The 13,974-nt window shown below is 42.2% G+C and overlaps 1 protein-coding gene across 2 annotated transcripts in view; it reads left to right on the top strand.

Annotated features, from left to right (window-relative positions):
- map1aa (microtubule-associated protein 1Aa) overlaps positions 1–13,974 on the top strand; it is a 56,457-nt gene that overhangs the window by 28,110 nt on the left and 14,373 nt on the right. For both annotated transcript variants that reach the window (XM_036543153.1, XM_036543155.1), the window contains 2 exons: positions 13,193–13,275; positions 13,603–13,743. In XM_036543153.1, the coding sequence (XP_036399046.1) occupies positions 13,193–13,275; positions 13,603–13,743 (224 nt within the window). The remainder of the gene's footprint in view (positions 1–13,192; positions 13,276–13,602; positions 13,744–13,974) is intronic.

Raw genomic sequence — 13,974 nt, 5'->3', positions numbered from 1 at the left:
AATGATTAAGAAATCACTTTCTTCTGGGGACCTGTTTTGACAGTGTTGCTGGCTTACTGCTGTTAAATCTGTCCTTGGCCCTCTACTGATAAGTCCTACTTTGTTGCCCATTTCCCTCACTTCCTAACTGCGTTCAGATACGTTGTTATTTGTGCAAGAAAATGAAAAAAATCAGCCATACTATTGTGCCTGCAGATTCAAAATACAGCAAATTCAACACCTCTCACAAGATCAGCAATTCAAGTAATTTGATTTGGACATTCCTATGCCTATTTGGACAGTCATTGATTGATGTTAGCTTTGCAGGTGATTGAATTACTTTCATCTTTCAGTGCATATAATAGGGCTTTTTCATGTGTTTGCATACAGTATATTCCAGGTGTTCTTCTGGGTGGTCGGGGACAATAACTTCTTGGCTCAGTTATCATATACTGAACACGGGAGAGTGGATCAGGATTGTTTCATTTGAAAGTAAACAGTGCAATGAAGAAAGTCTTTGTCTTTTTGTTTTATTGTGTCAATGTGAGAGAGATTACAAGACTGATGGCCAGTGAAATGTCTTTGCCATGGGTGAGGCGGGTGGTTCTTACTGGTGTTAATATCTGGGCAGAGATTCAATCCAGGAGCAGTTAGATGGAGTTTTGATACAACTGTTAAATCAGTTTTAAGGTGAGATTCTACACAGACAACTTTGAATAGTAGCACCACACAGGACAACAATAAAAACTGAATGCTGAAAACTTGCAGGTATTACTCTGTTTTGTTTCATAACAACAGTTGTGTGGGGGGTGAGTTGATTTTAGACATTGTCAGAATGGGGCTAGATGAGCACGCAAAAATTCAAAGAAAAGCTTAGATCACCATCTTGAATAGTCCCAAAATGATGCAATTCACCGCATTTCCACCCGAATGTGGCCAGTGAGGAAAAAGGGGCAAATTTTTCAAATTCTGCAAAATAGGTAATGTGTAATGCAGTGGATGGTACCTTTATTGAATATTCCATTAAAAATTACTGATGTCCTGTAATACTGTCATCATAAATGACTCAGTGACAGCTGATTCAGCATTGAATAAATATGACACTCACAGCTAGGAGATGGATTTCATGAGGGAGGCATTTTGTGGGTGTTGTCCTCAAAAGTGATTAAGCATTACCTAGACATCAGTGCTATTTCAAAGTGTATAATATGGGTTTCCAACCAACATGTGACCAATATTTTCTCATTTAAAAATGACAGAAGAAAAGCACCCACTAAAGTTTCACTTTCAGAATGGCCAGCGCTGAGCCACACACACACTCGTGTGGGAAGCATTTTCTTCTCTACTAATTTTAGGCATAAAGCTACAAAGAAATACTCACTTCTGAAATTAAACTCCAAATTGGTGTGTTTAGTCATTTGTAATAGCAAAATTGTTGTATTTAACTTATTATTAACCTTTGATAATTCGAAAAATCTCTTTAATTGTCTGGAGGAAGAGGATCATAGGCTGTGGCTTATCCAAAGTCCACTCAAAGTTCTTAACAAACAGTAAAAGCTGCACATTAGTTTGCAAACATATTCGGCATCTTTTAAACCGTCGTTTTATGTAAGCCAGTATTGCCTAGCAACCAGTCTGCCTCCCTGGGCCTGACCATTGGCAGCGCTCAAATCCGCTTTTAGCTTTCAGTAAATCCTCTCTACCTTTTTTTGCAGTGTTCCCAGTGTTGTCTCATCCTATGTGAATATATGCACAGATACAGCAACTAGAATAACAGAATTATTTTCCTTTCTAGGGTTTCCTTTGTCCTGTTGGCCCTTCAAAACAAAAGTGTATTATCTAGTTTTGTCTTAGTTCGTATGGAATAATGTGTGTATGAAAATCAGAGCATAGGAAACAACCTGGAAAAAAGGATTTATTGGCTTGCTGCTACCACCTATTGATAATGTGCTGACCTGGCTTCAGTCAGATGATTTATGGTCAGAACATGTAAATTCAGCACAAGCATATCTCTCCATGGGTCCCTGAATCTCATCTCTTCTGCAGAAAGAATAGAGCTTGTCTTAATGTTAATGTAGCATTCTCTGTTTGGGTCAGCATCCTAATGTAATGTTCATCTTGATCATGGTTTTTGCCTTTTTATCAGCCTGTTTTATGATTCTCACCTCCTTGACCTGTGACCTCATTTCTTTTGATGGGTGACAGCTTGATGAATGAGGTGTCAGTGCTGACTGATTAAGCGGCAGCATCATTTCAGTAATTCAGTTCCACTGAAACGAGGACTCGACCTCTGGGAATAGAGTGGCCCACAGTGGGGCATGTGAATTCACCGGGGCCCCACCCTTTTAAGCAGAATCTATCTGTGCTAGAGTTATAGGTGAAGTGTAGAGTGGTGATTAGGGGGGAGTGTACTTGTAATCATAAGGTTGAAGGGTCAAATCCTGGGAGGTGGGTCACAGGTACACCCTTGAGCATGGTACATGTACCTCGTCTAAGCAGGTTCTGTAAATATCCAGATGGAATGGATATCTTGTCAAGCTTTGACCAGGATTAAGGTGTGTACTTATTGATTAAGTGATGTAATCAAATTCTTCCACTGTAAATGGCTGGTCCTGACAGGTGTACACTAGCTGCCTTTTCTAGCCATGTTGACAGCAGACTATTAACACAGGACTGATCCTGTCAGCTACAGAGTGATGTGCTTCTTCTTTGACAAGTTGGAGATGGGAGAGACAGAAAGCAAGAGGTTTGTCATGTTTTGTAACCCAAAAAGAAAAACCTACAGTCAGAGCGGACCTGACCCCCGTCTGTGTTGAACCCTTTTGTTTCCTCCTTTTGGTGTGCGGTTTAAGGGTTGCGGTCGGTGCCATGTTTCCTCCGACCACCGAACCGCAGCGGACTGTTTGGGAATCTCTCAGCGGCCAGGCTGAGTGCTCTGATCTCATCGTTGGCGCCTGCTGTTATTTGGGGGTGGGGGGGGGGGGGGGGGCATAGTGCAATGCCACAGTGAGAAGAGCCAAGGAGGAGGAAAGCCCTCCATCAGGAGGCGATGACATGGCACACATCCCCTGCTTTTTAGCCGTCTGGTTGGCTGCCTCATCGCTGCTCGCTGTGGTTCTGTCTTGTTTTGGCCTTCCTTCATACCGCACCCCAACAGCTCACTTTTGCCAGTGAGCAAGTAGTCCCAGATTAACAATTACCATTTCTGTTTTTTGTTTCCGAATGTTTTGGTGTGGATAGAGACAGTTGTCTTGCCAACCGAAACTGCGGGAGTTTGTTGTTCTCCGGCGGAAATGACTGGTCCCAAATTACCGATTAGCATTACTGTTGTTTATTTCTTGTTGATTGTAGAGTGAATGTGAGTGTTTGTGTGTGTGCGTGAGAGAGAGAGAGGGGGGGGGCATGCAGTTGTCTTGCCAACCAAAGCAGCAGTTTTGCTCAATACTGTGATGGGTTTGCATCACAAAATGGCTCCCTGTCTCTGTGAAGGGAAGTGCACTCCAGCAGAAAACACCCCCCCCCCCCCCACTCTCACAGCCCCCTCTGTCTCCCTCACACTGGAGTTCCCAGAAGAACAGTGGCAAACTTTTTCCTACCAGTGATGTGTGGAACAGTTTGAGAAGACTGTGGTTACCTCATAGTCTGTTTTTCCAAGCCTCTTAACAGTCATGCGCACTGGGACACGGAAATCCATATTAGTCTGACGTCTAACACTTGTTCTGTGTGGTAGGGCTTTAGCATGACACTCTGTATATCACACGGTGTGCATGATTCAGGCTGCATTGCAGGGGCGTGTACGTGACTGTTCACGGTGTGATATTTATATCGGTGTACCTCTGGGCGTGAGGCTACCTTTGAGTGGAACTCACTGTTAATGGAACACTCACAGCTGCCTTTTACAAACAAATTTTCTAGAAATATGATTCCTCTGCCATAATGAAAAAAAAGAGTAATGGAAAAAAGACTGGTTACTGAAGTTTGAGAAAAAAAAACCTTTTCAGAACTATGCACATTCATTTGAGTTATGAATGGGCTTAATGTGACTCACAGGCTGCATTGCATTCAATAAGTGGGACTGTGGATCTCTATGTTTAGCTATAGCTCATATGGTGTTGATATTTGAATAGCAGCAGCTGAGCTGCTTAATATCAATAAGAAGTGTGCTTGTGATTCTGCCCCTCTCTCACAACACTTAAATTAGTAATGGAGAAAAAATACAGTGGAAACTCATCCACGTGTTTGTTGAGTTTGAAGACCCTAATTATCCTAAGCACAGCTCTTGCCCATGATCAGAACCTTGTCCCTGCTAACTAAACAGTTGTAGCCTGTGATTTTAACATTGGTTTAGACCAATGGCTGGTCCCGCTTACAGGTCTGTCGAATAATTCTCAGACAACCAGAGACTTCAGTTGGGATCAAGCTGTATTGCATGATATCATGGAGAGAAGTACAGAGCGCTGCAGCTCTCTAACTCAAGCACAGACAAGGTTGAATATATATTTTGTCCTAGAGTTAAAAAAATAAAAAGACTGTGAGCAAAGTAACTATGACAGGATACATGCTGGGATGTAAATGTGGAATGTTGGAACGTTCTCACAAAAGAAGACAAGCTAGATGCCCAATCTCACAAGATAACAGTACCCCGTACATAAGCTAGAAATATAGCGCCCACGGTGTCATCCTTGACGGCAAAGTTGATTAACTGTTAAGGGGAATGAGCATTAGTCACATATGCCGAAAACAACAGAAGGCTAGCCTATATCAGGTTAAACATAATTACAAGAATTTCTTCCACAAGGTCTTTTTAATTCTCTTGTAACTGAAGTGGTAGACAATACTAAGATGTTGAGCTTCAAGAAGCTGGTTTGAGCAGCAGTTATTCATAGTTCTGAAGAGCCCCAGCTAGTGCATGCAAAATTCACGAAGGTTATAGTCTGAAACTTGAATGCTAGTAAAAGTGACGTTTGTAGTGTGTAGAACTGATTTTCAGGGGCGTTGAGTGGTTATCTTTTTCTCCCGCATGTTAGCGGTTGAAAATTTTCTCTCTCAAGTTATTTTTATTGTACAGATTCAGTTTGAAAATAATGAGCTCGAATTTCTGCCGTTGCATCAAGAAGAGCTCAGTGTTTTATTTCATTTTGCTCCTTTTGCTCCTTTTTCTCCTTGGCAATCCTGTGGCGTAGTTTTTATGCAAACCACAGGCACAGGCTGTCAATCAAGGGATTCGGTAGCACGTGACCTTGGGTATGTGATTCCCCATGAATATTTCCAATCCTTTCTTGTACCTGACGCATTATGATTTTCATTGGCTGTTAGTGGCAGAGTGTGGGCGGTGGCAGGTGGTGTGTGGCAGGGCGTGGCCTCTGTTGCTGTGAAGGGCGGGGTCGGAGGCTCAGCAGACTGGCTGCAAGCAATGCTGAAGCTTTAACGGGATGAGGCTGTAACAGAGGTCTTCCGGCCCTGGCTAAGTGACATGACCACAGGATTACAGGGAACACACAGGAACACACACCCTCCAGGAAAGGTGCTGAGCAAGGCAAAGACAGGCAGAGAGGAGAAAGGATGAAGACAGAGAAACAGGGATGGTAAAAGCTACTGAAGAGGCAGGTGTTGTTCATGAACAGGGTGAGGTCCGGTGGGAGGCCTGTTAAAGGAATGAGCCAGCAAAGGAAACCGCCCGGGGCCAACCAGCACGCAGGGCTTTATGAAGGGCATTCAGAGGTGATACACATTCTCAGAACTGACAATGTGTCACCAGAAAATTCCAGAACGCAGCTCTCAGCTGTGCGTTTCAGAATTCTCTCTCGGGGGTTATAGAAAGCTTCTCTCTACATTTAGTGAACATTTTTATTTGCAATTTTACCACTCCCTTATGTAGGTTTCTAAAAAAATCACTTCCCACCTACTGTACCTGTCTGCAGCACTAAGATAATAATTTGTCTTGACACTGGGATGGATACGCATTAGCACGCAAGGCGCGAATACTGTGAACGTCATGCTCAAAAGCTCTGTCATGGCGTTCTGTTCCATTTAAACAAATGAACTGATTTTAAATGGTTTCTTTGTTACCACTAATAGGGGAATTTATCTGAAACCTTAACTGAAAAGGCGCTTACCTTGTGGAGCCTGAAGGCACATTAGGTATAAGGTCCAATACCTTTGATTCAAAAGTACCATGCCTCATTGTTTCAGATGGTTCAGATATGACTTATGCAAAAATAGACTTGAAATAGACAAAACTGACTTTTCATAATATAACATAAATCAATAAAATATAGGACTGTTTTTGAAAATGGAATGTATACAGTGGCATAGATCAAAGAGTAGTAGAGTAACGCTTTTATGTGTAAGAACCGCGTTTGCTACGTAGAAACCATGCTGTTATTTATTCTTCAAAAATATTCAGAGGCATTCAGTTGAAGCACTAGGCCATGGGACCATTCTCTCTTTATTTACAGTTAACTACACTAAAAGAGCATGAAATTATACAGAGCAGATGAAAGGGAGTCTCATATTTTAGGCCTTCCAGAGGTGCTGTCCAGGGTCCTGAAACCTGAAGCCGCTGCGCCTTCTACAAACCTCAAAGCCATAGACGTAATCCACTTTTAATCTGGTTGTAACAGAAAGGAAAACTACAACTCCGGCAAAATAATAAATTACTGGGAATATTGAAGGAAAGTTGCCTATAGCATGGCGTATATTCAAGCTACGCTGTCAACGAACCCCTTAAAATATACAAACCATCTGCATACTTCAGTACTCTAGTTTTTAATTTTATTGCATGGAAACTGTCCTTTAACCCCTGATGCAAATCTGATGCAAAATAGGTTGATGCAAGAGGTTGACAGAGTGGCTGATTGTTAATTTCTCTCTCTCTCTTTCTCTTTCTGTCTATTCAGTATTGTATTCAGGATTCAGTTCAGTATTGTAACACCTTAAGACTGTCATTTCAGCTGTTTGGCAGAGGAGTAATAATGTATAACCACTCACACATATTTCAAAAAACAAACACATTTTTTAAATCCTACCCTAACCCTGCGCATGTTTACTGAGAGGCAGGCTTCAATATTATATGCTTTGTGGTTCCATTCCAGAAATGTTATTGCAGAGGCTTTCAAAGTTTTCAGGACTAAAAGCAAAAAGAATTATTGTACTATGACAGGGGTACATCTTAAAAGTGGTCCAGTTGAGTTTTTCCCCTTTAATGGAGGAGCATGGGGAACATGATCAATTGACAGTACTAACTTTGGGTAAAAGCATATAACTGTGAATAGAGGAATGAGTTTGGTTGGGGGAGGGGCGGGGGATAAGATTTCTATCTCCAGATGGATGCTTAAAAGCATTTCATCATCTTCTGTGTGATCTTTATGTTTTATGTAATCTTCATTACCAGAAAATTAGATCCATTGAGATGAATGAGATTCTTGGCTGTACACGCTGCCTATTCCTAAGCACTTTTTAAACAAATCCTGCACACCAGGGAAATGCTCTCACCTCACATTTCCCGCACAGTATGTAGGAGAATTTGCAGGTTTGGATCGTTTTGTACGTTTAGAAGACATTTCCACACCACGGAAAGGAATATGGTTTCCCTTTAGAGTCAGCGTGCGTCTACAGTGCCGTCAATGTGAATTTACGGAGCCATTGAAAGGAGCCAGCGTAAGATTTACTTTGCACCTGTGGCCTGTTCCCCAGCTGCTTATTTGATTGCATTGATTAGGTTCGTGAAAGAGGCCCGCTGTTTGAGTGACACAGATGCAAACACAAACTGTGTGGTCCCATTTCCACCTGCGGGCCGGGCGTTTCAGCGTCCTCCAGACACCGTCATCCAGAATATGCGGGGCCTGTGAGAGATGGGGGGGGGGGGGGGGGGGGGGTGGCTAAATCTATAAAGGAAACATTTTTTGTTCTTGTCATTAGGCCACATTGCAGTCAGGTTATAAGAGCCTTATAAGACAGCGTGCAATAAGCTTTCTTTTTTCTTCCAATGCCAGTACCAGTCAAATGTTTGGAGAACACCTGATTAGGATAATGGGAAACATGCATTCAAATAGAAATTTGTTTCTTAGACAAATATAAGTAGTGAAGTTGATGCCTTTGTATGAATTTCTTTAAAAAATATTTCTAACAAATATTGTATGGATTCACTGAAGAATCTAAAATATAAGATTTTGATTTAACATCTTTTTAGTCACTGCCTAATTCCATTTGTTATTTCATAGTTTTGATGTCTTTACTGTTATTCTAAAATGTGTAAGAAAATAATAAAAATAAAGAATAAAAGTCCAAGTGTAAAAGTGTCCAAACTTCTGACTGATACTGTACTCAGAAGCAAAGGCTCTGGAAGCCCAGCACTGAGGCAGCTGAACGCCTCAGTCAGGGAAAGAGTTTAATCCAGCGTGTAAGTGGACCGTCTGATTGGTCAAACGGGGCCAGGGCGGACAGCGGGCGCCCAGGGGATGCGACAGCAGGGAGCGACAGAAGAACTGGGGCCCGCGCTCCGGATGTTGCCTCGTGAAGCCCAGCTGTCTGGTACAGCGGATGGTGTGAGAGCGCCTCTCCGTCAGAAGCTCATTCCACTGCTCTGTCCCCAGGAGGCTGGAGTGACTTTTGATTACTAATGATAGCAGCTATGATGGATGGCCGTTCCCTCTCACTGTCCTCGTGATTAGATTAACGGGCACTAATGCTATGGCGCGTTAATGGCCGCTTCTGTTAATGACGCTGATCCTCGGCTTTGATGTTATTGAGGATGATGTGGCTGGAGTTTGGAAATTGTTCTTATCTACAGTGCGCAGGGCTTTTGTGTGCGCTTTCCGCACAGTGAATATTTTAGAAAATGTGGGCGTTTCAAGTCGAGAAACCGAGCTTACGAGTACATCGTGGGAGGTTGGTGGAACGGGAGAGTTCCTTCTCCTTCGAAATGTCATATGCTCATTCTTCCTCCGCTCACATGGCTCCAATTCATTCTGCAGACCCTCATGTAAGTGATTAAAACTGCATTGTTAGTGAAAGACGGCCTGTATTGGCTTGATTATTGGATTCAGATCTGAAGTGGATGCTGAGTGCTCCCTTCCTCCTCTCCGCTATGAATCACGACAGGGTGGAGCGAAAAACAGGGACGTGGGTTGAAGCGGTGGAGCTACCCGCTGACATTTTCAGTTGCGGTGCTGAGCTTGTCTTCGGGAGCGTCGCTCAGTGACCCTGTGGTCCTGACGCTCAATGTCACCGCAGACCCTGCTGCAGAGATCAGCTATTCCTGCAGTTCTCTGCTCCCCGCTGTCCCTGCCGAAGCACATCTGGAGGTCATCGTGACAGGAACGTTTCCCTGTCATCGTCCAGCAAATGTTGCGCAGCACAAACCAAATAAGTGCCCTCCTAAAGGTTAAAGAATGAGTCACTCAATTCTAGAAATTACGTGGATCAAAAGCTATTGTGCAGAAACTTTGCAATAAGTAAGTTTGTTGGGGTCCTGAAAGGCACAATAGGTATATCTTCTTCCATTATTTCTACTTTTCTCTTCTATCTGCATATATTTATATTTTCCTTGCAACAGTAAACAGCACAAGAAAGATGCAGATTCCTTATTTTTTTCCTCTGGCAGTAAAACCAAAGACTAATTTGTTGTAAATCAGTCGTGAACGCAGTGCTCTAATTACTGTAGTCATGTTTTAACCCACTGAGCTGCCCATGGAGGCCCAGGATCAGTCATTGGAATATGTGTGCATTCCATAAGCATGTTGCCGTAGAAACCAAACTGTAGCACACAGTACAGTACAGTACAGTAGGCTGAGTCAGAACTCCCAGTGTGAGGAGAGTGAACATTAGTGGTTTTGTTTGCTGTAGAGATGCTACACAAGTGAAATATGAAGATATGAAATGACTGGCAATCTCTGAAAATTAACAATTAATATTTATGAATTAGCAACACTTATGAAATGCTTTACTAATAGCAAATTGGCCTTTCTTACATTGAGCATTGTTAATCCAAAACCCATCTTGGTCTCTCAGGCTAAAATGATTACTTCCAGTCTATTTACTTGTTCAACAGCCCAGGGAAATCTGTCACTAGCCTCTTGTGCTGCATGCCCGTTAATTAAATAAAATGCCAACTGAACTTCTACTGTATGTCCAGCCATTCTGTCACAGTTTGAAATGTCCCAAGGCTGCTGTCATTAAAAGAAATATTAATCAGAACTGTTCATGGAATGACAGTCCAACACAGAACATAGCCCTTCACTCGACTAGCTGGTAGAGCATTAATCTTGCTTGCACACAGCCAGGTGAAAGGAACCCCAATTTGTCTGCCCTGTTGTTAACCCCGGGACAACTTGGAGCCCTGCCCAATACCATGCCAGAATCCTCTCTGGCTGTCATTCTCCCATCACCCATTCGCTGCCAGTGCCCACGATGGCGGAAGACTGCAGAGAAGACGGCCCACTCGCTGTGGAGCGCACAGCTCAGTTCTCTGTTGTGAAACATTGCCAATGAGCATTTTGCGCTAAATATAGTTTATCTGATTAAGCACCTGCACGCTGCTGCCTTTTGATTGGCTTCTTTGTGCAATGCTTGGTGCCTTTTTTTTTTCCCCGAGACCGGGAAGGATTTTTTTTCCTCGCTGCACAGAAATGCTGCAATGCGTCTCACAGCGGCAAGACTAGGTCAGTGTAACGAGGCTGGCGGCAACAGCCAGCCAGCCGTCCCCATGGCAACAGCCAATGGGAGAGCTGCATTCACTTGCCGGAGCGGTGCAATATTGTTGTGGCAGCGTCACACAGAGGTGCCTGCACTGGTGTGATTAACTCATGGGGGGTCATCTCTGGGTACCAATGGGTAAAATATGCAGACTGAAAAAATAGAAGAGGAGGAGACCCATCCTCCTCCTCCATGGTCGGGGCGTGTTTTGTGAAGATCCAGAGAATGCCGTCACGTGCTGCTTGTGATGGGGTCTGGTGAGACAGCTGGAGATTAGAAAAAGCTCTTGTTTTGCTTGGTTTTTGTCTCTTAAATTCGTTCTGCATGAAATGAATAGTTTTTCCTCAAATGTCAAATTAGGACACTGCAATATTATTGTCTGTGTATGGGTGCATATAAAGAGAAGAATATTAAACAAGTACAGTGTTACAGTAACATCTTTTCATTGCCTTCAGAATTTACCTAATCAACCTGTCTTATTTTTGTCTGTTTATCCTTTATTTATCCAGGTGCTCCCATGGGGATTAGAGAATCTCCTTTTCATGAGAAACCTGGTTAGTCAGTGCCAAAGAGCCTAATAATAATGCTCCTTTCAATTTTTTCTTTCTGCTCACCTTCGGTTATTCATTTTGTGCTTTGTGTTGTGACAGGTAGTGAGATAAAGTCTGTTCTGTTACACAGTAATGAGCTACAACCTTGGCACCGAGGAAGGGAAACATCCCCATTGTTTTCTGTATTTTCAGATATTTCATTAGATCACCTTACCTTATTATTGCTTTTCAGCAGTCAAATCCTCTTTAAACCAGGCATATATAAACCAGTATATGAGGGAACAAGGGGTGATTAGTGTATCCTACACTGCAGTTTTATTTCAGAGCTCTAGTAGGAATATAAAGGAGCGTTTTGTTTTTTTTTTGTATGCTCAGTATGATTCATATCAGACCCGTATTTCGGTTTTGTGCTATTTTGATCCTTGCGTGTCATGCTGTGTTCTTCCTGTAAGTCGGCAGTAAGTTGACCAATCTCGTAGCAGCGTTTGCAGGCGTTCCCCCGCGAGGATTATCCCTGCAGTACAGTGCTCTTGCCTGGAGCGCTTCAATGACATATTGGGTATTTTAGAAGACAACTTCAAAGGCAGAATATGATTACTACACTTTATCCACTGCAGAATTAATTATTCAGCTGAATAGAATAAAAATCAGCCACCTTTTACTTGTAGTCTGTAAGGCAGCCAGGATTTAAAATTGTGCCATACCTCCATAATAAAATATTCTGTCATGTAAGAAATAATAATGGGGGTAATGTTCACTCAAGACTGCCAGATACCTCACATGCCTATTTATCCTTTTCTCACCTTAACTTGTGCCTTTAAGCCATAAATCAGTCTTCTAAGTGCTCTACTACTGTAAGTGGAAGCCATATTGTGTTGAGCTGTTTCGCAGTAAGCAGCTGTCGACAGCGCATGTGTAAAAATAATGAAGCCTCATGAGCCGCAGGGATATAGAGGACACATCAACCTAACTCTCTGTGGCTGTTTATCGTGTCAATAACCTGGGTCATTATCAGAGGCCCTGCTGGTAATCCAGCAAAGAGAATGCAAATATCATCTTCACACACCTTTGATTTGCTATAATTGTTTCAGGCACAGTCAGGCAACATTCTGCTTAAAGACTGGCTGTTCAAGTTCAAACAGATACCCATATACCTAATTCTGTTTTTGTTGTGTACATTACCTTATTCATTGCGAATACTGCTATGTAGATGCTGACAAAGCAGCTGTCTCTTTCTTAGCTACTATATTGTCCTGAGCTCTTGAATGCTTTGCATTGTGTTTTTCAGCCAACCTATTTGTTGGCCGTTGTATAGCAAAAATATAGCAATGCCCCCTGTGGTAATTATGAGGTCCTTTCATCCATCTGCTGAGTAGATTTAGCATAATTAATAACAAAAGAGCAGTTCTGCCACCTACCTGACAGTCTGGACAAATGTCCTTGGTGGCTGAAGGCCATGGCAGCCCTTTGTGACAAATGCAGTGAAGGGTGTTTATTGTACCTGCACTTTTATAACAGTGCATACAATTGAGAGTACAAACATCTCAGTATCTTTCATAACATCACAGCCTTGTTTGGTTGTATTGAAAATCTGGATTTACAGTTGTTCTATTTCTTAAGATTATTAGAAAATATGCTCTCAGATGTTTTCCTGTTTCAAACCACAGGAAGTTTTCATTGATGACCCTTTTCCAATTTCAGCTGTCCCGTGGGCATAGTGAACTTTTGTAGGTGGAGTCTGTGTCCACAGTACCTTATGCCCCACAGTGTATGCATCAATAAACCTCTGTGACCCAAAGCCTGCATGCAGAGTTTCTTTACAGAGACTGCACAGTCCCTAGATTGTAGACACCCCTCATATTGACAGCCCTCCAGTAGTGCTGGGCCAGACACCGTATTGATTGCTTTGACAAAGATGGAATAAGAAAATGTATGCTTACATCTTTTTTTGTTCTTCCGCACTGTAGGACAGAGGATTCTGCAATACAAAAGTGATGTCCTTGACACCGTCGTTTTAGTTAATCCATCAGAAGAATCGATTGCCTCAGAGGTATGTGTCTTTGCAGAGAACAAGTCACTCTGAAGTGAAAACTGTCACAATACAGTAGCAGAAATATGTATGTATTCATGATTTCATTTTTATGAATATCTAGTCATGTGGGTCACCTAAAGTCACATTTCATGTTTGTGAAGTAAAATATCTTTTAAAAAATGATGAGGCCACATTTGTGTTGACATTTTAACTTAGCAACAGCAATCTTGAAAAACTCTGGCATAATGCCATTCAGAATATCAAGCTAATTGAGCATTTGTAATTCACACTGCTAATTTATTGTGCTGTAATGCCACTTTTAACCCACTTGTCCTTCCAATCTAGATCCAGTCTCTGATCACTGACTCCGCCACACACAAGCTTTTGGTCTTGAGTGGTCAGAGTTCAGACCAAGGTGGTGACCTCATTCTGCAAAGCGGGGTGTTTACTTTCAAAAACGTCTCAGACATCTTTGCTGATCCTGGAGTAAGTAAGAATATGTTCAGCATATTCATATTTCCTTTAATGGTCACATTATGTAAATAAACACACATTCTGTTAGATCTGGATACCAGAATACATGGTAATGCAGTTGCATAGACTAATTGTATTTCTGGGCAGTGCTGACATGAATGTTGCATGTTAACTACAGTACATATAAAATTTCTCTTTGGGAGCTTATCCACAGTGTTAAATGTAAATAAAAAATAAGCAATT

Source organism: Megalops cyprinoides, chromosome 13, assembly GCF_013368585.1.
Source record: "Megalops cyprinoides isolate fMegCyp1 chromosome 13, fMegCyp1.pri, whole genome shotgun sequence".
Lineage (NCBI taxonomy): Eukaryota > Metazoa > Chordata > Actinopteri > Elopiformes > Megalopidae > Megalops > Megalops cyprinoides.
The sequence above is the reverse complement of the archived record's forward strand: the minus strand, read 5'-3'. Positions and strand labels throughout refer to the sequence as shown.